The 27,946-nt window shown below is 48.9% G+C and overlaps 2 protein-coding genes across 11 annotated transcripts in view; one reads left to right on the top strand and one right to left on the bottom strand.

Annotated features, from left to right (window-relative positions):
* Positions 1–27,946, bottom strand: part of Ctps2 (CTP synthase 2) — a 62,747-nt gene that overhangs the window by 18,355 nt on the left and 16,446 nt on the right. For all 9 annotated transcript variants that reach the window (XR_206125.3, XR_002389680.2, XM_021245343.2 and 6 more), the window contains exons 9-14: positions 26,375–26,507; positions 24,964–25,052; positions 23,442–23,536; positions 21,222–21,284; positions 21,076–21,119; positions 3,068–3,164 (exon numbers count right to left, since the gene is read on the bottom strand). Coding sequence is in view for 7 of the 9 variants with exons in the window: in XM_021245343.2 (XP_021101002.1) it covers positions 3,068–3,164; positions 21,076–21,119; positions 21,222–21,284; positions 23,442–23,536; positions 24,964–25,052; positions 26,375–26,507 (521 nt within the window). In the remaining 2 variants the exon portion in view is untranslated. The remainder of the gene's footprint in view (positions 1–3,067; positions 3,165–21,075; positions 21,120–21,221; positions 21,285–23,441; positions 23,537–24,963; positions 25,053–26,374; positions 26,508–27,946) is intronic.
* S100g (S100 calcium binding protein G) lies at positions 8,914–10,260 on the top strand. Of its 2 annotated transcripts, none has more exons than XM_004866118.4 (3): positions 8,914–8,990; positions 9,472–9,615; positions 10,038–10,260. In XM_004866118.4, exons 2-3 carry the CDS (start codon positions 9,481–9,483, stop codon positions 10,140–10,142), a joined length of 240 nt encoding a protein of 79 aa, XP_004866175.1. In that variant the 5' UTR covers positions 8,914–8,990; positions 9,472–9,480; the 3' UTR covers positions 10,143–10,260. The 2 variants fall into 2 exon arrangements, with proteins under 2 accessions (XP_004866175.1, XP_004866176.1); XM_004866119.4 differs by having other exon boundaries at positions 8,946–9,053.

The raw sequence follows: 27,946 nt of genomic DNA, 5'->3' as shown, positions 1-27,946 counted from the left end.
AGGATTCACAAGGCATAGCCTGGCCCACTGTCAAATATGAGCCTTCAGTTTCTGTTAGGCCCTTGAACTAAGAATGCTTTTTCCATTTCCAAATGGCTGAAAAACTTCAGGTGACATAGAAAGGTACAGGATATTCGATTTCTGCGGCCACGCATAAGGTCCCACTGGAACACAGCCATGGCCCTTTGCTTACTCACTGGCCCTTCATTGAAAAATATTTCTAAGCCAGGTGTGGTGGTGCATGCCTGTCATCCTAGCACTTGGGAGGCTGAGACAAGAAAACTGCAGTGAGTTCGAGGCCAGCCTGGGCCACAGAGTGAGATCGAGGTCAGCTGAACTACATAGCGAGACCCTGTCTCAAAAAACAAAAACAAAAAAACAAAAAGAGAGAAAACAAGAGAGAATAAGGAAAGAGTTTTCTGGCCCCAGGTTAGCCACTGAGGCCAGGGACCTGGGGAAAGAGCCTCCTCCAGGCTGACATGCTAATGAAGACCAGGGAGCAGGCGAAACAGGCTCACTCCAGCACCGAAAGGGCATGCGCAGTGAAGCCCGAAGCAAGAGCTCCCCTGTCCTCCATACCAGAAGACGGAAGACCACACTATGGGCAAGGCCGGGAAAGGGGGAGCCCTAGCACTGTGAGCGTCACTGTGAACCACCTCCCCTTCCTTCAAACCCTCCGACACAGTTATCAGCCATAAAAGTGTCCCTACCCTTCGGCCTAATCACGAAAGTCCCGGAGATCTATCCTGAGGGACACAGCCAGGATGCCTCAATCAATGTTTCCTAATAAAGCGTCAGGCCCAAGCTGCAATGTTTATCAGCAGGAAATGAATCAGCACATTGAGTTCTTCTCATCACCTCAATGCTATATACCCAGAGCTCAGAGAGAGGTGTGCTCCATATCCCAGCTACCTCGGAGGCAGAGGCAGGAGTCTGAGGCCAGCCTGGGTAACATGGCCCGAACTGGTCTCAACAAAAAAAAAGAGAAAAGAAATACTACGTGCCCAAATAATAGACATGAAGACCAGATGGATGCGTGGAAAAGTTTGGCCATGATAAAAGACTACAGGGCAGCTATGATAGCACACAGCCATATCCCAGCACTCGGGAGGCTGAGGCAGGAGCACCGTCATGAGTACGAGGTCAGCCTGGACTACATAGGAAGGTCTTGAAAACAAGCCAGGCGTGGTGGCGCTCACCTAACATCCCAACACCTGGGAGGCTGAGTCAGGAGGATTGCTCGGAGTCTGGGGCCAGCCTGGGCTACATAGTGAGTTCAAGGGCAGCCTAAACTACATAATGAGACCCTGTCTCAAAAAACAAAAAAACGGCTGGGGATTTAGCTCAATGGCATCACACCTGCCTCGCAAGTGCAAAGTACTAAGTTCAATCCCTGGTACCAAAAAAAAAAAAAATTAAAACTAATATGTTCTAAAACTGTGGGGATGGTTGCACAACTCTGAATTGGATAAAAATCAGGCAACTGTATACTACTAATAGCTGAATCTCTTAGTATGTGAATTATATCACTAAAGCTATTTAAAAGAACATCTGAATTAAGCTCTGGTACTGTATTTAAAATTCATAAAAAATCCAACACTACTTTTGTCTACTGTAAGTAAAAATAAATCTTAAATTCATCTTATTTCTGTGGTCTTTAGATATACTGAACACAATGCTCTTTTGAAAAAGCTTAGCGCAATTATCTCTGAATCTTTTCCAGCAGATATAATTTGAAAACATTAATTTTTTTTTCACTAACCACTTTTGTGACTTAGGCAATTATCTGAACAGTTTCAGAGTATTTGAAAACATCCGAAAGGCAAAGTAATCATGGCCACGCAGGACAAGCCGAAGACTTGTGTCTGTTCGGGGGGGAAATGCTAGCAATTCATTGGGCCGTGGCGAGGGCACATACTCGGAAAGAGCGGAATGCCTCACACTCCAGTGTTGTTCTTCCCCGAGTTAAGAAGGCATTTCCGAAGGTATTCTTGTTGGTTTGCTGCTTTGTTTTGTGATTCTGAGTTGAACCCAGGGCCTCTGTGCCAAGCTACATCCAAGTCCTTTATTTTCAAACAGGGTCTCAGGACCCAGGGTGATGGTGCACACTTGTAATCCCAGCACTTGAGAGGCTGAGGCAGGAGGATTGGTGTGAGTTCGAAGCTAGCCTGTACCACATACCAAGACTCTGCCTCCCCAAAAAATAAATACATAAGTTGCTAAACTGCCTAGGCTGGGTTTAAATTTCTAATCCTGGGATTACAGGTGTACATTACCACAGCTGTCTTGTTCGGTTTCCTGTCCTGAAGCACATTGCATACTGGGTGAGCGCTCCACCACTGAGCGCTGCCCTGCCTTGGCTCCCAATGGGAACTCAGCACTTCTCTGGCTCTGGGTGCCAGAGATCCCAGGGCTCCTGCATCCAGCTCTTTTGGAGCCTTGCCCTTCCCCTTTCCCACTCTCCCCACTGGGTTTTTTTGTCTTTCTTTGTGTTTTTTGAGACAAGGTCTCTACGAAATTCAGACCAGCCTTGAACTCACTATGTAGCCCAGGCTGGCCTGGAACTCACAGCAATCCTCCTGCCTCAGCCTCCAAGTGCTGGGATTATAGGCATGCCACCGCACCCAGCTCCCCACTCATTTTGTGGCCGTGGGAAGGCAGAGCTGGTCCTGTCCTACTCTCTGCTAGATCTCCAGACTCCAGCATAGTGCACACGGCACAGAGTGGACCCTCCATTGAACTAAGGGCTCTGGTAGGTATTCTGTTTTGGAGACAGGGTCTTGCTGCGTACCCCGGGCTGGCCTCGAACTCACCATAATCATCGTGCCTCAGCCTTGGCAAAGCAGAGTTATTAATGTCAGGTCACATGCAAAGGCCCACTCCCCTTGTGCCCTCCTGAGGCTCGGGGCCTCCAGGGGACCTTACTAGGGACAGGAGCACCGGGCACAGGGTGCCCAGGGCAAGGGTGACAGGGAGAGGGAGACTCCCAGCTCCCGAGGCTGGGTCCCAGCACAGTCACACGAGTGACACACAGCACCTTGTCAAATGAGCCATCTCAGAGACTTACTCAGTACTGAATTCTGGGTTTTGAAGACAGTTTTTCTTAGTCCCAGCCTCATGGTCCCGCCCAGCTCGCCAGGGTTGTGTTCCGGCATGTCGATCACCTTGGGAAAGAAAACAGTGAAAATAGTCCAGGTTTACCACCTTGTATGCAAGAGAACCGCCCACATTTCAAGCTTTGCTCTTATTATTATTGTTTTTTTTGTTGTTTTGTTTTGTTTTTGGTACCGGGATCGAACTCGGGTCCTTGTGTCCCATCTTATCAGACCAGGCAGTTAGAGCCTTTCAACCCTGTGTCCTCCGCCCACCATGGGAGTCACTGAGGGGAGGGGGACTGGGTCCCATGGGTCCCGGGTGCAGCGCCCGGCACCACATCTGTCTCCATGGCTAGCTGGGGCTGGATGATCGCTGCGGAGAGGAGACTCGGGCACTGACTGCTGGCCTTCCGTGCCTTTGCCAGGTGAGGCAGAGGGACCATGGCAGCGGCCTCTGAGCACTAGGGGTCCTGTGCAGCCAGAGCTCAACTGCAACGAAGTTCGGTTCGGACGCCCTGGAGGGCGAGGCCCAGACCATGCAATAACTAGCCCTGGGGTGGCTTTGTTTTTGAGACAGGGTCTCGGTGTGTAATTTCAGGGCTGGCCTTGAACTCACTATGAAGCCCAGGCTGGCCTCAACCTCCTGGCAATCTCCTGCCTCAGCCTCCTAAGTGCCGGGCTTACAAATGCACAGCACCACGCCTGGCTCCCATAGTATTCTTTTTTCTTTTTAGCTTTTATTTTTTTAATTAGCCCATGTTTGTAGTACGTCATGATTACATTCATCGTGGGGAGTTGGTCCACGTACAGAACACATCTTAATTCTTTTTACATCCCTTCCTCTCCCTCCTCCTCCCTCATACAATGGAGCACTACTCTGCCATAAAGAAGGGTAAACTTGTGTCCTCTGTAGGACAATGGTTGCACCTTGAGACCATAATGTAAGGAAGTAAATCAGATACACAAGCTAGGTAATGGGAAGCAGGGGGAATGGACCGTTCTCATAGGGAAGGGGACCATAGTACTATTTTAATGAAGATACAAGTTGAAGGCTGTACGGGAGGGTTAGTTCACACAGTGAGTTCAAGGCCAGCCTGAGCTATGTAGTGAGACCCTGTCCCAAAACACCAAAAAATCTCCCCCCCAAAACCAGAAACAAAAGAAGATGACAGCTTTTGGCCTCCCAGGTAATAAGCAAACCGAGCCAGCAACGAAAGGCCAGAGCAGCTTTGTCCCTCGCATCATTCCCACGCAAAGCCTGAGAGACGGCAGCACAGCGGTCTCCACATGCCCCTCTGCGTAACCGCCGGGCGAACCTGGCAGGACGAAGCGCTGCCCTCTGCTCCCCAGCATCTCACAGGGGAAACACCTGTTCCACCACAAAAGGACAGCTCTGGGCACTCTTGTCCCAAATCCTGGCTGTCAACTGATCCCCATGTTGGTGTTTTCCTTTTTTCTTTTTCGGTGTTTTGACTCAGGGTATGTACCCCAGACTGGCCTCAAACTCACAGAGATCTTCCTGCCTCAGCCTCCTGAGTGCTGGGATCACAGGTGAGCACCACCACACTCAGTTCTTTTTTTTTTTTTTTTTTGGTACCGGGAATCAAACTCAGGACCTTGCGCTTAAGACACAAGTGACAGAACCACTGAGCTAAATCCCCGGCCCCTTTTCAAAATATATATATATATATTTTGGTACCAGGGATTGAACTCGGGACCTTGTGCTTGCGAGGCAGGCGGCAGAACCACTGAGCTAAATCCCTGGCCTCTCCCAGCTCTTTTTTGGAACTGAACCATGTAGAATAAGAAAATAAAAAAGGATCAATAAGTAATAAAGCTTTAGGAGACAAAAAGGCACAAGCGAAGTGGAGGCATGGTACTAACCTCTGCTGCCGTTCCCTGTAGCCCGCAGGAAGAGTGCAAAAGGGGTCCGAACCTATCCTGGGCGGCACTTGGGGGGGGGTCACCATTTCTGCCGGGCCATGCGCCCTAGGCAGGCTGCTCGCTCCCTTCTCACCGTCACCATGGCGCTGAGCCGCAGCCCCCTCCCACCCTGGCCCTCCAGTCTCCTTATGACCCTAGGCTCTGTCCCTTCTCTTGCACTGAGTCCTCGGGAGGCCTCCCCAAGAGTGGCCACATCCTTGCTCCTGGAACCAAAGGCCCTCCTGGGGCCTACGTGGCAAACAACTTTGCAGTTGCAGTTGTAATGAGGTGTGTGTGTGTGTGTGTGATGGGAATTAAAATCAATGCCTTCCCCCTGACCTACATTCTCAGCCCTTTTTCTTTATTTTTAATTTTCAAACATAGTCTCACTAAGTTGCCCAGGCTGGGCTCACTCTTGGATCCTCCTGCCTCCCAGGGCACTGGGTTACAGGCGTGCGCCATCTTGAGGGTCTTAATGCATCATAATACAGCAAAGGCGTCACACAGTTGGGGGACAGCAAGAAGCCACACTCACCCTTTATGGGGAGCACACCCTGAGCCAGACGAGCACCCCGGGTCCCGAGGGTGAGCCCCATAACAATGCGGGCCGCAGGGAAACCAGAATGGGAGAAGGGGACTGGGTGTCGAGGTCACCGAGGAGGGGCCTAGGGCAACACTGTCCCCGCAGGAAAAATAAACCCCCGGTAATGGGCCCTCAGGGAACCCCCGGGAACCCAGCTGCCAAGACAACCCAGTTAGGCCCAGAGCCACGCGACAGCACAGGCCAAGGCCAGGAGAGAGTGAACCATGGCAGCCCCAGGAAGGGAGGCCCCAGGAAGGGCCAGTGATGTGTGCCTTTGCAGGATGACTGTAGTTGGGTCCACAGAGTCTCTTTGAAATTTCCATGCCTGTGATCCTAGCACTCAGGAGGCTGAGGCAGGAGGATCGCCATGAGTTCCAGGCCAGCCTGGGCTACATAGTGAGTTCAAGGCCAGCCTGAACTACATCGTGAGGCCGTTTCAAAAAAAACAAAGCCAGCAATGGCCAGAGCTTTGAAACGAAGTTACTCTCAGTTTTCCCAGGAAAAAAATCAAGTCTGTCCAAAGATCAGGCAATTGAACTGCAAGATGGTAAGTAACCTTTGCCTTTCCATTTTTCCATAAGCAACTTGTGCCTGACGTGGGCCCTTCTCTCATTTCACAGTGCACTCTGGACACACGCCCTGCATTTATCGCTGGCACCATGCAGTTTGGGTTAATGTTTCATGATAATATCTAGTAGTGGATCCCGTGTCTCCAACCGCAGCTTTACTGTCCCGCTCTGGAGTCTGGGGGAAGGAGAGACGTGGCTGGGAGATGAGTTCCGGCAGTGCTGGCTGTAAGCACAAGTCCTGCCATAGAGCCAGGCCCATCTCACCCATGGGCTTGGGAGACTGGGACCCTCCAAGGCTCTTCTGTTTTGTTTTGGTTTTTGAGACAGGGTCTCACTATGTAGCCCAGGCTGGCATTGAACACATGCTAATCCTCCTGTCTCAGCCTCCCGAGTGCTGGCATGACAGGCATGCACCACCACACCCTGATTGTAGGCTAAAAAGCTCTTAACCAATACTGTTCCAAAAGTGTTTCATAGAATGTACATATGTTATATGCACATGTCTTGCTCAAGACAGGCATGTTTATATAGGACATATTACCTGTCATATGATCTATGGATATTAAACTTACAGTTATTAAAATCATCCCTTCAACACAGACATGAGAACAACAATAACCTACCCATCAATTTTGGCTCACAACTGAGAATTTGAGAGAACAGATGATTTAAGATGCTGGTGGCCCATGCCTGTCATTCCAGCACTTGGGAGGCTGAGGCAGGAGGATCAGCATGAGTTCGAGGCCAGCCTGGGCTACATAGTGAGATCTTGTCCCAAAAAAAGAAAATAAAAAAAAGAAAGAAAGAATATTACTGAAGCAACTTCGGAGATAGGAATGGAGCGCCAAGACAGCTTCATGGTTATACAGGAGAATGTCCTTTCCCTAGGACACACACGCTGAGGAGCTGGGGACAGTGCCCAGGTGCCCATGACTTATTTGCATGTGGTCCAGAGACAAGAAGTAAAGATGGAAATGTTAGCCATCAGTGAAAGTGGTCAAGCGGTGGACGCGTGTTCTCTGTACTATTCTTGCCACTTTTCTGTAGACTTGAAATATTTTTTTAAAGATGCTGGGAAAAAGAGAGTTCCTGCTATACTGAGTCACAAAAGCCCACTTCCTCCCAGGAAAACAGAGCCTACACACAGAAGCACCGGAAATTGTTTAAAAGCTTGATTAAAAAGCAACACCAAAACCAGAATATGTTTGGGTAAAATCTCACAGTTAAACCCGAAAGGCCTAGCTTAGCCCCAGCTGGGGCATTGCTCCATCTTCTACACTGGTCACACCATTGTCACTTATCTAAGTCAAAACACCAGCAGCCTGGACGAGACCCCACAGTCTCTTCCGGCACTGACCGGAAGTTCTCCAAGAGCTCAGGAAGGGGTCACATTTGCCCTGTGGTGTAAATACATCCTTAGAAATTTAAGCTGCAAAGCTACAGAGAGGAAGACAGCCCGATTGTCCAAACCTCGGCTTGGAGATGGTCTAAGGCGCACCAGAGAGCTTCACTTAAGTGTGGAAGTGGAAAAGCGTTTCACAGCTATGCGGTACTGTCCAAGTCATTCCAGAATCAGCACTAGATCCATTTCCCCTGGAAAAGTCTGAGTTATTTTGTTGCTGTTTTGCTTTTTGACACAAGGTCCCACTCTGTAGTTCAGGCTGGCCTGGAAATCTCAAGGATCCTCCTGCCTCAGCCTCCTGGGTGCTGGGATTACAGGTGTGCACCACCATGCCCAGCTGTCCTAGTTATTTCATGGAACTCTTGATAATAGAGATCAATTTTGTGTCCAAGTTTAAATTCTGGGAATTCCAGCCAGAGATTTAGCTCATTGGTGCCTTGCCTGCCTGGCAAGCACAAGGTCCTGAGTTTGATCCCCTCTTCTGCCAAAAAAAGCAAAAACAAACAAAAATCCTGGGAATTCCAAAAAGTTGGAAGTATTTGCAATTATATAGGTGGAAGCCAAGTGTTTTCACAAGTTTTTTAGAATGATTCACAAAATACAATGGGTATGAAGAAGGATAATGTAAGCCAGGCATGGTGGTGCACACCTGTGATCCCAGCACACAGGAAGCTGAGGCAGGAGGATCACCTTGAGTTCAAGGCCAGCCTGGGCTACATAGTGAGTTTAAAGCCCGAACTACATAGTGAAACCCTGTCTCCAAAAAAAAAAAACAAACTAAAACAAAACAACAAAAAAGGATAATGAGAAAAAGCAGACATGGAACAAGTAACAAAAATGTTGAAAAATGACCATGTTAGCAATCTTGCTCTGTCAAATAAAACCCTCCATGATCGTGTCTCTCTCCTTTGCAGTCCTTCCATTCACTCATCCCTGTGTTCAAATCCTTACGCCAGAGGACTTCAAGGGCCAGACTGTCATTTCGAAAACTATGTCACATTGTCTTTCTGTGACCGTAGTTTTTTTCTGGATATGAAGGTTTGGTTTTTCAAGCCTAAACATACAAGTGAGTTGAAAGCAATCCCGTACACATAGCTAAGTTCAGACTGTGGACTGTGAGCAGAAGTCCCAGCCCTGTACTGGAGGGGTGATCCAGGCAGGCAGACACCGCCACACTCGCTCCCAGGACTCTGGACCATGAACACCCGTGAGTGGCCCTTTATTGGCTCTTGCCCTTAATTAAGAGGTTCATGCAGTCTTAAGCTTGGGTTCCAAAAACCATTAATAATTACCCTTAAATGGCAAACAAAGGGGAAATTTCATCATCAGGGTGGTGTGTCTGCACACTATAAAAGCTCTCGGCCCTCCCGGCAGCTCACACGTCTGCCGATTCCCAGTGCAGCACTGTCACCGAGCAGGTCAGTGGGGCCAGAGCAGCAGCAAGCACTCCTGCTCAGTGACCTCGGCTTCTTTTCAGAAAGGTGGGAAAGACCCGAGGCTGGGGAGAAAGTGGGTTTGGGCCCTCACAGTATCACCTGTGGGTAGGTTTTCTCTGAGACTGCCACCTAGCGAGCAGATGCGGTTACTAAGGGTAGTGTTCATCTTCAGGGCCTGTCTGCTACTGGGTGTGCACCAGGCAGACATTCAACATGCTATCTAAGCGGGTCTTCTCCAGCGTGGGGATGGAACCCAGGGCTTGAGCTTGCTAGGCCAGCGCCGGAAGGACTCTTTTTAAAACACTGGAAAATCCAGCACCCTCGCACCCCAGCGCTCTCGCCTCTTCCTGTCTCTTTCCTTTCCGCATCTTTGCCAGGGGAGAGGCACACAGTCCTGCTGATGACCCTGAGCGTACACCACTCAGAAGCCTTTGGGGAAGCTCATGTTGCTCTCTGTTTCCAGGACTCCGCCATGGCTGCTAAAAAGTCTCCCGAGGAACTCAAGAAGATTTTTGAAAAATATGCAGCCAAAGAAGGTGACCCGGACCAGCTGTCCAAGGAGGAACTGAAACTGCTGGTCCAGGCCGAGTTCCCCAATCTGCTCAAGGTGGGCGAGGCAGCTGGTGGGAGGGCAGGGGACAGTAGGGCTCAGCCACTTCTGTGACACTCCCAGTGCTCAGGGGTGTCTGGGCCCAGCCTTGTGGCCAAGCTGCAGCAGGCAGAAGCAGCAGAGTCCTGCACACCCTGAACACCGCTAGCGCCAGGCTCTGGACACCAGGCCCAAGTGCTCCGTGGGACCTCACTAAGGAAAGCAGCTTTGCAGGGTGTGGTGGCGCACACTTGGGATCCAGCACTCCAGAGGCTGAGGCAGGAGGATCCCTGTGAGTCTGAGGCCAGCCTGGGCTACATAGTGAATCAAGGCCAGCCTGGACTACACAGCGAGATCCTGTCTCAAAAAGAAAACAGGTACCAGTATCTGATTTCATTTACTCTCCCTTCCCATGTCCCATCCTTTCTCTCTGAAACCAGAGTGCAAGCACCTTAGATAACCTTTTCAAAGAACTGGACAAGAATGGTGACGGAGAAGTCAGTTTCGAAGAATTCCAAGTGTTCATAACAAAGACCTCCCAGTAAAGATGGGTCCGACAAGCAGGCCGGGGACTGAGGCCTTTGTGGCAGCCACACTGCCTCAGGCTGAGTTCCTTACAATTGGATGACTCGACCTGTTACTGTCAATAAAGAACTTCCCAGACGTGGCTGTCCTTGTTGAGTATTGACTGTCAGAATTCAGCAGATTCTGGGGAAGAGGAAGGGGATGCAAAAATATAGATGTACATAAACCAACTCCCCACAGCGAATGTATTTGGGTTGTTTGTTTGCTTTGGGTTTTTTGATTTTTTTTTTTTTGTACCAGGGATTGAACTTGGGACCTTGTGCTTGTGAGGCAGGCAGCGGAACCACTGAGCTAAATCCCCAGCCTTGGGATTTTTGAGACAGAATCTCACTATGTAGTCCAGGCTGGCCTTGAACTCACTATACAGGCCAGGCTGGCCATAAATTCCTGGTGATTCTCCTGCCTCAGCCTACTGAGTGCTGGGCTTACAGGCCTGCACCACCACACCTGGCTCCTCATGATGAATGCATCATTATGTACTGCAAACATGTGCTCATAAAATTAAAAACTGAAAAACATAACTTAGTAGATTTAAAAATAACATTAGTCTAAGTCATCCAATTTTAAGATTTAATAAGTGGGGCTGGGGTGTAGCCCAGTAATAGAGCACTTGCCTAGCATGCAGCAATGCATGAGGCTCTGGGTTCCATGCATTCCCAGCACTCCAAAGAAAAAAGAAAAGAAAGAAAGAAAAAGCTCCGTGTGGTGCCATACACCTGTAATCCCAGCACTCTGGGAGGCTTGGGCAGGAGGAGCAAAAGATGCAGCCCAGAATGGGCAAGTTAGGCTATCGTGGTTTTCTCCTCCTCTTCTCAGCCCAAGCTCACTCCGCAGAGCCAGTTTCTCCCTCACTCTTCACTTTTACTTTTTCAAATAAGCTTTGCTACTGAAAAGGGGGGGGGGCAAGTTAGCAATTTAGCAAGACTCTGTCTCAAAAAGAATTTTTTTTGTTTTGTTTTTTGAGATAGGGTCTTACTAGGCTGGCCTAGAACTCACTACATAGCCCAGGCTAGCCTCGAACTCTCAGCCTCCTGAGTGCTGGGATGACAGGCATGCGCCACCTTGCCTAGCGTGCCCTGTTGGTTTTTACCCTGACTATATGCACATGCCAGGTCGGTCCATCAAGTTGGTGTCCTCATTTCCCTGGGAGCCTGAAGGCCCTCCAAGGCAGACAGCAGCACACACCCTCACACTAGCACCCAGAGAGCAGAAGGCGGCTATCTAGCAGGAAGGGGATGTGTCCCCAGAGTGGACAGGGCCACAGTCACCCCTGGGAGCTCAACCTCGCAGACAGGGAGGTTCTGCTTGCTGTAAGGAGCAAGGAAGTCAGACTGGGCCGGGCACCAGGTGAGTAGGTTACAGGGACTTGGAGGTAGAGGAAAGACATATTTCAATTTGCTGAAATACATATGGAAAAGAAATCTCTGTAAGTTCACACCAGAAACTAATACCAGTGGTGTCAGGACACACCGGACAGCCGGGGGGGGGGGGGGGGGGACAGGGAGAGCCACTTCTCACTGGATATCTCAGTGTGCATTTGGGCTTTTCAGCTATGTGGATGTGTGTCCTGCAAAGAGAACTAATGACCAGCCAGGTATGGGGCACACTCGTGTAATCCCGGCACCCAGGAGGCTGAGGCAGGAGGATCGCCATGAGTTCAAGGCCACCCTGGGCTACAGAGTGAGACCTTGTCTCAAAAGACAAGTCTCTTGGGCCGGGGATTTAGCTCAGTGGTTCCACCACCTGCCTTGCAAACGCAAGCCGGTTCGTTCCGGATACCAAAACAAACAAACAAACAAAAAAAAAAAAAACAAAAAAAAAAAACAAGTCTCTTTCTAGTTTGCCAGGAGACTGTGAGCACCAGGCTGTGGACATTGCAGACTGTCTACTGAGCTGACAGTGATACGGGGTTTTCTTTTATTCAATCAATGTGATATGTTAATTGGTTTAATTCCCAGGATAACACTATCCAGCCATGATCAATTATCCTTTAATGCTATTAAATGGGACATTCTAATAGTTTAAGATGTTCACAGCTTCCTTCTAAATGGTATTAGTCTATAGGTGGAGTCGTGTATGCTGCTAAGTCTCGTATGCAACTCACGCTAGCGTCTTATTTCAGCCCCTGTGTCAGGTATGAATCAACCCCTCTCCAAATAAACACACACTGTTTCAGCTCCAACACGCACAGGCACCTTCCGTGGGCCATGCATTAGGGAGGAGCACAGAGTACCAACTTCTAGACCTCTGACATCCTGAGCCAGCAAGTCAGGCACTGGACCCAGGAAAGAGTTAACGGAAAAAGCAGCATTTCCACCCAGAAGCACTTTGAGGGGGTGAGCAGGGCAGAAGCCACCAAGGACGTTCAAAATAAAAGAGAAGAGCCAGGCATGGTGGCACATGCATGTGATCCCAGCACTCGGGAGGCTGGGGCAAGAGGATCACTGCAAGTTTGAGGCCAGGCTATGCTACATTAGGAGGTCAAGGCCAGCCTGGACTACATAGCAAGACCTTGTCTCAAAAACAAAAACAGTACCAGCATTTTATCATTAAAAAAAAAAAACATGCCGGCAAAGATGAGGTGAAAAAGGAAGCATTACACACTTCTGGAAGGAATGTAAAGTAGGGCAGCCACTATGGAAAACAGTACAGCAGTTCCTTAAAAAGCTAACAGAACCTCCATGCAACTCAGCTGCAGCCCTGCTAGCTACACAGCCACGGGAAGCAGAGTGCGCATGCGCAGGGCCACCTCGTGCCATTCACAGCAGCCAGGACTGAGAAGCCGCACGGTGGTGGGCGGGAAGAACCTGGGTAATGAACACGATGGCGCGGGACTCAGCCAGAGGAGGCGGCGTCGGGGCATCTGTGGGAACTGAAGGCCATCTCATTAAGCACGAGAAGCCACACTCAGAGACAGGTATCCTGTGTGTCATGCGTTACATCTAGATGTCCCCAAAGCCTCCCGCGCTCACAGGGGCTGTCTCGAGGCGAGCTGCTCGAGGGGTCGTGACCCTCGTCAGCGGACTGGTCCACAGTGGGCTCCCAGCTACTTGTCAGTTGGGAGGTGGAGCCTGGTTGGAGGAGGCGGGTCGCTGGGGGCGTGGCCTAGAAGAGTCCCTCTCCTCCCCCTCCCTTGGTCTGTCCCTGCTTCCCGGCCACCAGCCGTGGGGTGTGCCGCCCTGCCTTGGAGCCAGCAGACTCTGGACAGAAACCGCTACAAACTGTGAGCTCAATAATAAACCACTCCTCAAATAAATAAATAAATAAATAAAATTAAAATAAACCTCTCCTTAGAGTTGTGGGTGTCGGGGATTGTGTTTCAGCGATGAGAAAGTGACTAAGACAACATGTTTTCTCTCATGTATGGAAACTAAAAATAAAAAATAATAAAAGTAGCAAAGATGACTGAAAGTACAAGAGGGACAGTTAGAGGGAGTGGGGGAGGTGACAGTGACCACAGTGTGACACGACACCTGCATGCATGGGGACATCGCAGAGTAGCTCATTCGAGTGCACCACTAATGTGCGCTCAGAACTGTCATTAAAACCAGCCACAGCCGGGAATGTAGTTCAGTGGTGGCAGCACCTGCCTGGCAAGCGCAAGGTACCGAGTTCAATGCCCAGTACTGGGGGGAGCGGGGGGGGGGGGACAGCCACAAAGCTGCATTCCTCACCAGCCTGCAAGGCTTGGAGGCCCAAATCTATACAGAGTCCCGGCACATAGACCTTAACATGCGTGTGCTGGGTGGTTCTGGACTATCTAGTCACTAATTCTTGTTTTAGTTCTTTTGTTTTTGAGACAGGGTCTCGCTGTAGTGCAGGCTGGTCTTGAACTTGAGGTGATCCTCTCACCCCAGCTACTATACTTGGCCATGCATCTCACCAGTCCGGAGCCAGCAAGGGGAGCTATGCAGGGGCGCTCATACCGCGCCACTCAGGACTCCATGACGGGGACGGGCTCTGAACACAGCAACTCTTAAGTAATCTCTCTCCACTGACATTCAATCATTTCTCCTGCAGAAAATCTTTCAAGTGGTTGAAATGCCTATTTTGGAGGCATTTCTCATTGAGCTCAAAGTACAAAAGCTTTAAAATACATTAGCTTTGAAGTACACATTTAGTGACTTGCTTACCATTAACGTTCCCATTCCCCTCCTGATTCAGGATTCTTAATGGGACCCGCTCCAAGCAGCGCGGGTCTCCTTTCAAAGAGCATAATCGGTTAAAGCGGCAGGGTTGGTGGGCAGGTTAAAGATGCCCTGAGCCATCAGGCAGCAGCCATCCTGCCTGGAAGGAGAAAGTTTGTGGGATTTTATAGCTCTACTACTAGACGGCGTGCAGAGGCACACACCTGGAATCCCAGCACTCGGGAGGCTGAGGCAGGAGGATTGCCCTGCATTCCAGGGTAGCCTGGGCTACACAGTGAGTTCAAGGCCAGCCTAAACTACATAGCGAGAACCAGTCTCAAACAAACAAAAAAGCCCCACTAAGGTATAACTGGCAAATACTATATATATTCAAGATGTACAAGATGAGTTTTGATATATACATACACTGTAAAATGGCTTTTAAAATCAAGCCAACTAATATCCATTATCTCATATAGTTACCTGGTGTGTGTGTGTGTGTGTGTGTGTGTGTGTGTGTTGAGAACACTTGAAATCTACTGTCTTCAGCAGACTTCAAATATTTGATACAGTATTTTTTCCATTTTTCTGAATTTTTTAGACAAGGTCTCACTATGTAGTTCAGGTTGGCCTTGAACTCATGGTGACCCTCCTACCTCAGCCTCCTGAGCACTGGGATTACAGGCATGGGACAGTAATATAAAGCAGTCACCATGCTGTACATTAGATCTCCAGAAGCATTTATCTTGTTTGTTTTGTTTGAAACAGGATCTCACTATGTAGCCCAGGCTGGCCTCCAACTCACAGCGATCCTTCTGCCTCAGCTTTGATTGGGTGGAGGAGCTTTTTAGCCCATACCAACTTCCAAATGGCCCCTAGCAGATCTTTGTGTCAGTGGGAATGCTTATTTCAATGTTCTAAAGGCTCTCACTCCTCAAAGTAATAAAAGTTGTCTCAAAGGTTACGCTAAGTGAGGTGTTTCTTTCAAACATCTCTTCATTTGCATGCCATATAAAGCTGTTGAAAAATAAGGAAGAGGCAATATTTCAAACAGGATTTCAACTAAAGGCAGGAAAATGTAAGGCGTTCATTATGCTTAATGGAGAAAGTACTACAAATTGCCCTTCACCTGAATCAGCTTTGAATTATAAGGGACTACTTCACAAATCTCTATCAGATGTAAAATTAATTCTGACTTTGCAAATTCCTGGATCAGAAAGGGATAAATGAAGTCATACCTATGATGAATAACTAAATTTGAAGTGAACGAGGCCTGGTGAGTTCCCAGCACTCAGGAGGCTGAGGCAGGAGGATTGCTACAAGTTCAAGGCCAGTCTGGATTACATAATGAGTTCAAGACCAACCTGAAGAGAGACTTCCAGGAAGGTGGTAGAGTGATGAGCAGCAGAGAAAGAGCCTCTCCAAGATTTGGTGTCCTACACTGGAATATAGTGGCATGAGGAGGAGAGAAGTGGGTCCCCGGGACCCAGGAAGGATCTGAGGCGAGAACTGAAGTCCATGGGGAGGGAAGAGAGAGAGACTTCAACAAAGAAGAGGGAGGTTGAGCCAGAGATTTAGCTCAGTGGTTCTGCCACCTGCCTCTCAAGCGCAAGGTCCCGAATTTGATCCCCAGTACCAAAAAAAAAAAAAAAAGAAGAAGAAGAAGAAGAGGGAGGTAGCAAGCAACACTCTCTCCCAGAGTCCAGACTTACGGCATGGGAAGAGCAGGTCGAACCTGCAGACACACAGTGACTACTGGCGACCCCATAGGCCTCCATGCAGAAGCACACCAGTGGAACACAGCAGTGGACACACTGAACTGCATGGTGAGTTATCCAGGTTCAGACATTACCCAGGAGAGGGTGATTGGCCGGTAGCCATCTTGGAGAGGGCCCAACTGAGCTCAGAACTCAGAACAGCTACGGGCTGACTCCATCCAGTGGCTCCCGGGGTTCTAGTGCAAAGGCCCAGTTCATGCCAGCAGGATGTTAGGGAGTGGAGTTCAAGTCTGCAGGGAGCCATTCAAGCCAGCAGGAGGCACATGGACTGTTGCAGGCTCAAAAAGCCCGGTTTCTCAACACTGAGATTCCACCTCACCCCAGAAAGAATGGCTGCTATCAAGAAATCAACCAACAACAAGTGCTGGCTGGGGTGTGGGGAGAAAGGAACCCTTCTCCATTGTTGGTGGGAGTATAGACCAGTGCAACCACTGTGGAAGTCAGTATGGAGATACCTCAAAGAACTAGGATTAGCGGTCCCATTTGACCCAGCTATTCCTCTGCTGGGTATCTTCCCAAAAGAATTAAAAGCATCATACCCCAGTGATATATGTGCACCCATGTTCATAGCGGCACAGTTTGTAATACCTAAACAGCCCAATTGTCCATCAACTGGAGACTGGATAAAGAAGATGTGGGATTTTTTTATAAAATGGAGTACTACTCAGCCATAAAGAACAAGAAACTAGAGACATTTATAGCTAAATGGATTCACATTAAGGCCATACTCTTTTTTTTTTTGGTACTGGAGATCGAACTCGGGTCCTTGCGCTTGCACAGCAGGCGACGAAACCACTGAGCTAAATCCCTGGCCCTTAAGGCCATACTCTTAAGTGAAATAAACAGGACAAATGTGTAAATACTGAATAGTTTCTCTGGTGTGAAAAACCAGAAGTGTAAATAAGGATCAAAATGTATAATTGATAATTGAAATAGGAAAAGGTCTAAAGGAGTAGGGGAAGTGGGGGGGGGGGGAAGGAAAGAAGGGAAAAGAAAAAAACATGAGAAAAGGAAAAAATGGAAACAAAGTCTTTGTAAATAGGAAAGGGTGGAAGGGGTGAAGGGAGGGCAGGGGAAGGGGAAAAAATAAGAACCAAGATACATCACATAAAGGTACAAGATCCCAATGATGAATGTAACTGTATTGTATACCTAAAATGTACCAATAAACTTAATTTTTTTTTTAAAAACCCGGTTTCAGCCTCATAGCCAGAAACCAGCCTGAACTTCAGTGGAACTAAAGGTGTAGGCAGGCTGGGATTATCCACTACTCCATCCACCGTGAAGATTCGGCTGGCTTGCTGGGATTAATCAGTTTGGCTCTGGACTCTGGTGGCCCACATTGTCTACCAGCGACAGCAGAGACATGCCTTGAATTGGACTTTATTTTCTTTTACCCTCTTTTCTGGTTCTTGTTCTTGATTTGTTTTGTTTTTTTCTTGATTGAACACAGTTTCTGGTTTTGTTGTTCTTTTCTGTTCTGTTCTTGCTTTTGTTTCTTCCTTTCTCCCTCCTCTCTTCTTCACTAGTTTCCCAAATTTATACGATCTTCCTTGATCCTCCAACCTTGCTTCTAATCCCTTCCTCTTCTATCTTTCCCCCCTAACCCCTTTTAAATCTTCTACCCTAAGGGTAAAATCACCATATTAAGGGCTTATTTATTGCATACCATTTTCTGGTTCACTTAGATTTTGTTATATAACCACAAATCTAGTTCATATTGTTAAAGGTGGCAAATTAATAGTTACCACAGTTTGTCATTTTCTAGGCTGTGTTTGATGCTATTGTTATTGCTGATTGTACTACTTTAGCGAAGGTGACATAATTGTGCTAAGCAGTTGTCCTCCCGGTATACTAAAACCTAAGTGCCTAAGTGTCAGGAGCAATGCTACATAATTTTAGGGAAAAATCATTTGGTTAGCCTAGTTCTCCTGCCTACAGCCCAGCTATGGCATTCCGAGACAGAATTCCATTTTGGCCTCCGGTCACAACTGAGACCTCAATGATCCAGTGATGCTGTGATTCTCCGGGACAAGATTACACCAGCTGAAGACATTTTGGGAGGAACAAATGTAACAAATGACTCGGGACAGAGAGTTCAGTACATCGGCATAAGCAAGATGTAACAAACAACTTGCAGAGAGTTCAGTACACCAGCATAAACAAGATGTAACAATCCAACAACAATGAGGAACTGAGTAGATGAAGATTTTGTTCCTCCCAGGATGTCTGCAGCTGGTGTAATCTTGTCCTGGAGAATCACAGCATCACCGGATCATTGAGGTCTCAGTTGTGACCGGAGGCCAAAATGGAATTCTGTCTCGGAATGCCATAGCTGGGCTGTAGGCAGGAGAACTAGGCTAACCAAATGATTTTTCCCTAAAATTATGTAGCATTGCTCCTGACACCTAAGGGTCTTAGAAAAAAAACAAAACTATAGGCCGGTGTCAAAGAGCTGGTGGCTGCGACAAGTAAGCTGAAACCTCTCATCCCCAATAAATTGAAGAGGTAGGATCTTGCAAGAGACTCAAAACCCAGCTCAAAAGTCAGCTACATCTGGAAGACACCTCTGAGAAGTAGTCATTTTCTAAGGGTTTGGAATACTGGCATTAAAGCTACTCGCCATAAGCAATTTACAAGCATCAACCCAGGAATTAAACTTTTTTCAATAAATAGAAAATGAGAAGACACTAAAACAAGATGCAACCCCCTCCCCAGACTTCCAGCTGACCAAAGGCAAATCCAGGGGGCAATGAGATAGAATAATCCAAAACCCAAGACTAGCCTGGACTACACAGTGAGACCGTCCTGTCTCAAAAAACTAAAAACTAAAAACTAAAAAAAAAAAAGAAAAGTGTTGGCACACTCTGGGAAGCTGAGGCAGGAGGATCACAAATTTGAGCTCAGCCTGGGCAACTTAGCAAGACCTTGTCTCAAAATTTTAAAAGGGGATGGGCCAGGGATTTAGCTCAGTGGTTCCACCGCCTGCCTTGCAAGCGCAAGGTCCTGAGTTTGATCCCCAGTACCAAAAATTTAAAAAATTTTAAAAGGGGTAAAAAAATTTCAAAAGGGCTAGTGATGTAGTGCAGTGCGAAGCCCCTGGGTTCAATCTCCAGTACTGCAAAAAATTTAAATTAAATTGAAATATTATTAAATATCCCAATTTCAAATACGCATTTGCATCTTGTTAAAATGCTTTGAATTTCTTGTTTTTCCTCACCAATACCACCATCCAAGTGTATATGTTTGAAAATGGCATGTGGATCCCATTTTCTGAGAAGGATATCTTATGTAAATTCAGATTTTCTAGAGTTCTTTTTCAACAAGTAGAGAAGAAATGCTTAAGTGTTAGGCAGGCCCACATGCATTAGTAGTAGATTGAGATCCTCCTTCCTATGTGGGCCAGGACTCTCGGGGGCAGCCGAGTTCACTGTGGTCGCCTCACTAGCTCTTGTGCGCGGGCGCCTTGGCGACACAGAATGTGCACATCCCCCAAAGATGTGTGTGGTCGGGAGCGCGGGACACAGGCGCGTGCAGGTGGAGACTCGTTTGCAGCAGGATTTACGGTTAACAAAATAAGGGGCACAAGCTAAGTACGAGACTGCGCCGCCGCCTCCAAGGGGCACAAGCAGTGCATGTGTGAGGTCCCTGGGAGCTGCCACAGGGCGACGAGTCCAAAGCGAGGTGGGAACTGTGGCCCCTCTGTCATGTGCCACCCTGCCTTGGAGCCAGCCAATTATGAACTGAAACCTCTCCAAACTGTGAGCCAAATAAAACTTTCCCCCCTGCCTTTAAAAAAAAAAAAGCAAGGTGGCTCCAGGCCTCAAGCATGCGTGCGTGCGTGACAGGTATTCATTTAAAGGGAAGCCGGGCATGGTGGCGCACACCTGGAATCCCAGGATTGCAGGGGATCACTGCGAGTTCAAGGCCAGCCTGGGCTACATAGCGAGACCCTGTCTCAAAACTAAACTAAAATAAAATGAAAATACAGGGGCTAGAGGTGTAGCTCAGCAGTATAGCACACACCTACTATGCATGAGGCTATCACCAAAAGGGGGATCACATATCCATGCATGCATGTGCATGCATGCACACACACACACACATGTGCACACACACATGCATACACACGCACCCGTGTGCAATCTCTGGACTAGTAACAGAAGAACGAGATGAAAGTGGTTGCACCAGGGAAGGGAAATGGGCAAAGGTGGCCGAATGAGGGGTAGTTTTGTACCTCTCCTGCAGGGCTAAACTGTCTGTGTCTAAGTTTTGCCTCCCACACACACAACGAGTAAAGAGCAGTTGGGAAAGAATTCACCTCAGCAGGGCTATCGAACAGTGACACCTACTGGCAAAAGTACTTCCCATCTAGTAGCACATCTTCAAGAAGAACCCTCGGCTCTTCTGGAACTGCTATTTCAGCTGTTATACAGGAAACCGGCCTCTATGAAAGCCGGATAAGGAAGCCTTTGTAGCCCAGGCAGGCCTCCAATTTGCGATATTCTCCTGCCTCAGCCTCCTGAATGCTGGGATCACCGGTGTGCACCGCCACGCCTGGCTTGAATGTTTTAGGGGAAGAGGAATTGGCTGAAGATAAGGACCAGCAGCAGCATGCTTGTCACTTTTGTTTTAGAAAGATAGATGGCCACCAATGTGGAAAACAGAAAGGCTGGGGACAAGTCTGGAGACAGGACAGCTCATTTATTTATATTAGCTGTTATAAATTGTTGTCACAGCCAATTGACTGCTTTCCTAAACATTAAGCCTGAAAGCTGCGGTCCAGGACCTTGTCTTTCTTCCAGGCATAGACAAGACAGACTACTGAGAGCAAAGCAGTTTGATATAAGAATAATAGGTAATAATCAATTCATATAGCATTTTAAACGTTCTGGCACGGTAAGGAAAACTTACCAATCACCCTTTATGCATGGCAGCAAGAGCCAGATACATCAGTGACGAGACCAAAAAAGAAGCAGGCCACTTACCAAAGGGATGGGGGTGCTGGGCTCAAACTCTGTGGAATTAGCATCTGGAGATGAAGAAGAGTTCAGAAAGTCACCAGTGCTGCTGAGAATATTGTAAGGGACAAAGTTCTGTCAGTAAATGCTCACTCACTGGCCAACCGACTCACCTTTCATGTCTAGGCAATTTCGCGCAAACTCTATCACAGCCAGCTGCATCCCGAGGCAGACTCCTATTTTAAAGAGCACATATATCAACAAATGGACATGGCTGGTATTTATTCACTTTTTTTTTTTGAGACAGGGTCTTGCTATGTAGCCCAGGCTGGCCTCAAATTCATAGCAACCCTCCTGCCTCAGCCTCCCAAGTGCTAGGATGACAGGCGTGAGCCATGACACGTGCTGTACAACCCTTCCACATACAAGGTCAGCATTATTTTAGGAACATTAACCACACTCAGACGGAAACCAAGTTTAGATAGAAAATGATGGCTCCAAAGAGCTGCCACCACGGTAAAAGCAAAACAAGTACCAAAGTGACGACTCCTGACTTCTCTTTTGAAAAGGGTATCCAGGGCAGTGTCTGGGAAGCTAATCAAGGCCCACGTGATGGGCAGAGAAACCATCTGAAGACAGTTAAAGGCAGCAGAGGTGGGGCCCGTGTTCACCAACCCTGAGGAGCAGAGCACCGCCGTGCAGTAAGAGCTGGGCCTCTGTGTCCTGACCCCAGCCCCGGGGCTGCCTTAGTACAGCAAGGGCTGCTTTCCTCTGGCCTCTCCGCTACAGAGACCACACTGTGCAGCCTAAATGAGAGCATCCAAAAGGCCCAACTCTGCCAGGCGCTACTCTGCCATTAATCCCAGCTACTCAGAAGGCTGAGGCAGGAGGATTGCTTAAGCCCGTGTTTGAGGCCAGCCTGGGCAACACAGAGACTTTGTCTCTTAAAAAGAGAAATGGCACATTGAGGCGATACTCTTAAGTGAAATAAATAGGACACACATGTGTAAATACCGAATAGTTTCTCTAGTGTGAGAAACTGAAAGTGTAAATAAGGATTAAAATGATTAAAACGAATAATTGATAATTTGAAATAGGAAGAAAAGGTCCAAGGGGGTAGAGGTAGTGGGAGGGGAAGGGGAAAGGAAAGAAGGGAAAGGAAAAATTATGAGAAAAGAAAAAATGGAAACGAAATCTATGTAAATAGGGCAGGGTGGAGGGGGTGAAGGGCTCACAGGGAATGGGGGTAAAATAAGAACCAAGATACATCATGTACAGGTACAAGCACCCAAAGATAAATGTAAACGTATTGTGCACCTAAAATACACCAATAAAAGAATTTAAGCAAAAAAAAAAAAAGAGAGAAATGGACTCTACCACATTCTACCAGAGACACTCCCAGAGCATGAGCTGGTCTTTCCGTATTAACTTCACTAGAGTGAGTGGACAAGTTTCAACCTGAATGTGTCCTCTCTGCACGGAGACTCAGAGCTCTGCTCAATGGCTCCCTGCTTGAAGTAGTGAGAGGACAGGTTGGGGAGGGACTCGGAGAAAGTAAGCCGAGGAGACCTCTCCCGGGCCCTGGCCACCTAGGACTTTTCAGAACAGTGCAAGTTCTCCTAGGAGAACAAACTTTATCTCCAGTGTCCCATGACAAATACTCTGGGCTTTGCAGGCTGTATGGTGTCTAACTCTACTGTTCAACAACATGTCAGAGAAATTGGTGTGGCTGTTCCGGTAAAAGTTCATAGAAACAGCCCATGAGCTGGGTTTGGCCTTAAGATCCAGTGCTCACCCCTGTAGCAGACTATTTGGTGCCTAAACTGTGAAATTGAAATTCACAGCTTCACAAGCACAAATCTTAGTAAGTGTGACCACTACTAGGTGTCAAAAAGCTAATACACTTAGCCAGGCAAGATGGTGCATGCCACATGAGAGGCTGAAGCAGGAGGATCACCACCAGTATGAGGCCAGGCTGGGCTACATACCATAGTGAGTTCAAGGGCAGCCTGAACTACACAGCGAGACCCTGTCTCCAAAAAAAAAAATCTAATAAATTTGCCAAGTGTGGTGGTGCAGGCCTGTAATCACAGCATTCTAGGAGGCTGAGGCAGGAGGATCACAAGTTTGCCCAGCCTGGGCAATTTAGTGACCTAGCGAGGCCCTGTCTCAAACAACATAAAAAGGGCTGGGGGGGCCAGGGATTTAGCTCAGTGGTTCCGGCACCTGCCTCGCAAGCTCAAAGGTCCCAAGTTCGATCCCCAGTACCAAAAAAAAAAAAAGGGCTAGGGATGTATCTCAGTGCAAAGGGCTTGGGTTCAATCCCTGGCACTGCATTAAAGAAAAAAAAAACTAATGAACTCATAATTAGAATCAATAAACATGAGCTTTACCCAGAAAGGGAATCTTCTTTGTCCTTGCCCAAGAAATCGCCTGCATTTTCCCCAATGTTCCTCTGAGTCCAAAGCCTCCAGGCACAAGGATACCGCTGAAATCAGCATGGGGAGACAGCAAGTGAGACAGAGTGTCACGTGACTGAACCCACCACCAGCCCAGCACACCGGCAGACACACGCTTCGGGTCCCCCGTCCCACCCGTGGCACCACTGCCCACCCTGCACGCCGTCCCTGCTACGAGGAAGCCGTGACAGCTTCTCAGTCACCTCCGTGCCGCTTCCGGGCCCAGGTGCATGCTGAGGAGCTCAGTGCCTGGGACACTGCACTACATGCAGTGGCACCAAGGGCAGCTAGAACAGCTGCCCCACACGCACAAGGCCCCGGTCTCCAGCCCTGTATCAAGCAAAAATGAAAAAGAAAAGAACACCACCAGAGAATAAAACAGGCTGAGGCTCTCTCCAAAGCACCACTGTGACAATGTGAAGATCGCCTACTTAAGCCAGGTGGGCATGGCGCACACCTACGATCCTGGCACTGGGGAGGCTGAGGCAGGAGGATGGCTTCGAGTTCGAGGCCAGCCTGGGCTACATAGCCAGTTCAGAAAACAAAATCAAAAAAATTAAAAGATCTGTTACATAATCAAAAAGAGTTAAACTGATAAAATCAGCCTAAGGTCTGAACTGGTAATTAAGTGGCGGTGAATGAGAATTTCCTGGCTAGACACTTTCCAGGCCAGTGGTGGCGAACCTATGGCACACAGCTGCCACAGCCAGCTGTTGGTATCACTAAAAGCTCTAAAAGGTTCACCATCATTGTTCTAGGCCAACACTCCCAGGTGGCCAGGACAACAGCGAACCCACCGGAAGGGCATGCTACCATCACAGAACAATGCTGACCCCCAAAGGTCTGCTGATGATTCAGCAGCTTAAAGTACAATCCAAGCGAATGGTGGCGGAGGCCACAGAGCCGTGCTTTACAAGGGTGAGTGTTAGGGTATGTGAGCAATATTACAAGGTTAAAAATAACAGCTCCTAGGCCGGGGATTTAGCTCAGTGGTTTCACCACCTGCTGCACAAGCACAAGAACCCGAGTTCGATCCCCAGTACCAAAAAAAATTTTAAAAATAACAGCTCCTGAAGCCAGGCACGGTAGCATACCACTTTAATCCCAGCACTCGGGAGGCCAAGGCAGAAGGATCTCTGCAAGTATGAGGCCAACCTGGGCTACATAGTGAGTTCAAGGTCAGCTTGAACTGCATAGTGAGACCTTGTCTCAGAAAAAATAAATAAATAAGTAAATAAAAAAACAAAAAAAAAATCAAGAGAGGAAGGCTGCCCCTCTTGTACCTTAACTGTGCATACTCTGTGCACCTGTCCCTCTCGGGAGACTCAACACACTCCTCTCCCCACAGTCTCACCACCCTCCCCAAATACTGCCAGCCCCACCACCCTCCACCAGGTCCCAAAGCATACGTCAAAGTGGCACAGTGCACAACCCCAGCCCCAGAGCCTGTACTCACTCGGCTGTGCACAGCTTCTGCCAGGCTTCGTGGAATCTCACGGGGTCCTGGGCGTTGGTGTCCTGCTCCAGGTCAATGGAGTCTATATACTGGACAGACACGGTGCAGAACGGGACAGTGAGCACACCAGGCACCATGCGTGCAGGATGCACTGCAGGGGCTCCTCAAACCCCTCACAGCAGAGACTCAGGACAGAAACGCGCTGAGTCCCCGAGCCATCCCCACACCCTGCAGCCCTGGCAGAGTACGCCCTCCTCCGGGAGCCAGAAGCTCTCGGGGGACCTTGCAAAAAGGATCTCTATTAGCTCACAAACCAAGTTGGACGAGCACCGAATCCAATTCAGTGGTCAGGTTCCAGGCTGTCATATGGGAAAAATGTGATTCAGTGCCCGTCCAGTTGTGGAGAGGATTGAGTTTATAAGGCAAGGTACCACCGGCTATAACATCTAATTCTACAAATATTCTAAAGTTGTCTTTATGACTAATGGCGAACTTCTGGATGCACAGACATGTGGGAGACTCCTACGGGACAGATGCCAGGTTTTCTATTAAAAAGCTCCTTGTTGGAACTGAAAACAATGCTCAGGCGAAAGCCACAGAACACAGAGCTGTTTTACACTTAGTGGTGCCAGTCCGTCTGTGACTGCACACGGTACTGACGCAAGGGCAGTGTGGCCATGTAAAACGCTGGAAAACCTTACAGCACTTTCTGTGCAACCACTGCTCAGGACACTGGGACAGAAAGGGCTGATCTGTCCGGTGGCTCTGACAATCTCCCTGGAAGATTATGTGACTAAGTAGACAGACAGCACCACCGGTGTGATTGTGGCCAGGATGCAATAAGTAAGGCTTCAAGTAACTAGGAGCCACGTGGGAGCCACCACTGGGCGCTGCAGGAGGGAGGGAAGGACCGAGGCCTCAGGAGACCTCTGGGGAGACTAAGCCCCAGAGGCAGGAGAATCAAGATCATTGAGAAAACCGGGCGTGGTGGCGCACGCCTGTCATCCCAGCACTTGGAAGACTGAGGCAGCAGGATCGCCCTGAGTTTGAGGCCAGCCTGGGCTACATAGGGAGTTCAAGGCCAGACTGAACTATGTAGTGAGACCCTGTCTCAAAACACCAAAGAAAGCTGTGTGTGTGTGTGTGTGTGTGTGTGTGTGTGTGTGTGTGTTGGGAGGGCCAAGGAGGTCTGCAGATGAGGGAGGAGAGGATTTGAAATGACTGAGGAAAGAGAGCAAGTGGGGCCACCGTGGGCTCTGCTGAGTGAGGAGGGATGGACCAAGAAGCCCTGGCTGGGGTTCACACGGCCCACTGCCCCTGAGCTGCGGCTGACTTCAAGCCAGCTGAGAGCCCCGAGCCCTGAGAGATGACCTGCCCCCCGGACCATGCTGTGTGGCCGGGCCAGACTCACCATGAGGTTGAGCTTGTGGTTGACAGCCAGGGCTGAGTGCTCCAGGGCCTTGAACACGGACGCATAGCAGTCCCGGAGCTTGGTGTACTTCCCAACCAGGACTATGGAGCAGGTTTTCTGCAGCCTTTCATACCTGAGGACGGCGGAACTCGAGGTTAATATGCATGTAAGTGACATCACAAGCAACGGTGGTGGCCACCGCTTTTATCCCAGAGCAGTTTGTTCTGGTTTTTTGTTTGTTTTATTTTTGAGACAGGGTCTCTCTATGCAGTCCAGGCTGGCCTCAAACTCACAGCGATCCTCCTGTCTCAGCCTCCTGAGTCCTGACATGACAGACCTGCACTACCACATCTGGCTCCAAGGCACTTTTTTAAACCTTAGGAACACATGCTATTCCTACCTGGTGAACTTGACTCAGTTTCCCCCTCAAACAACCAAAATCTGTTCACCAAACAAATATCAAAATCCTAAGAAATCCCTTAAACAGGTGCATGTGGAAATCAGAGTGGATCAGAGGAAAAAGCATCCAAATAAAAAACTTTAAAAGCCATCTCACAAACATGAGCTATTCCTAAACGAGCTTCTAAGCGGACACTCTGGAAGACAGGCCTTGTGGGGTCAACAGGAAACTCCCACAGTAACTCCGGAAGGCGACACTGTAGAAGAAGCCGAGTTCAGAGTGTCTCCATTTCAAACGCTCCTTTCCAGGTGGCTGGCAAGGAAGGGGCCAGGCCTTCACAGCACACCCGAGGAACAGGGCTCGGAGAAGGGTTTGAAATATCACAAGCCATTCCCATCACTTCTCCATTAGAGACGCAATCGTTAACGTTTTTTTGTGGGGAGCGCTGTTCACAGCGTGTGACAAAGCCATGCTCGGCTATTAGTTACGGAAATGTGAACGTGGAGCTGGGATATTGCAGGGCTTTAATGCCAGCCCTTCCCCCAAACACCATAGGAAAATGTTAGGACGCGGAGGAAGCTCTCTCGTCACACTCAGCAGAGTGCAGGAACATGGGGGTGCATGCCTGTCATCCCAGCACTCCAGGCTAACCTGGGCTACACAGCAAGACCCCGTCGTCTCACGCAAAAACCCTTTAACTCCCAACTGGAGTAGATGCTGCCCTGGAGAGCGCACAACTAGCGGCCCGGAAGCGCAGGCAGAGGGAGAAGCAGGGCGTCCGGTCTGGGGGCAGCTGGCTGGGCCTCTCCTTCGCCCTCCTGGCACTCACAGCCACAGGCTCCCACCGGGAGGGCCCACTGTGCACCCAGCGCCCTCTTTCCTCTGCCTGTGCCCCACATGTCCTTCCCCCCAGGTGTGCAGGGCCAGCTGCAAAGCCACAAGAAGCCACTGTGACAGGAGGGGAGGGAGTCACAGGTCCCAAGATGGGACAGGGGTGCCACTCTGGCCTCGGCTCCCAGGCCAGCTCCCTATGCTTTTACTTTGTTTTATTTGCTTTGGTTTTTGAGACAGGGTCTTCACCTAGTACCCCAGGCTGGCTTCGAACTCACGGTGATCCTCCTGCCTCAGTTTCCCAAGTGCTGAGATTGCAGGTGTGCACCACTGCCGTGCCC

Source organism: Heterocephalus glaber, unplaced genomic scaffold (assembly GCF_053883595.1).
Source record: "Heterocephalus glaber isolate CG9 unplaced genomic scaffold, H.glaber_assembly_v1.0 deba00001594, whole genome shotgun sequence".
NCBI lineage: Eukaryota > Metazoa > Chordata > Mammalia > Rodentia > Bathyergidae > Heterocephalus > Heterocephalus glaber.
The sequence above is the reverse complement of the archived record's forward strand: the minus strand, read 5'-3'. Positions and strand labels throughout refer to the sequence as shown.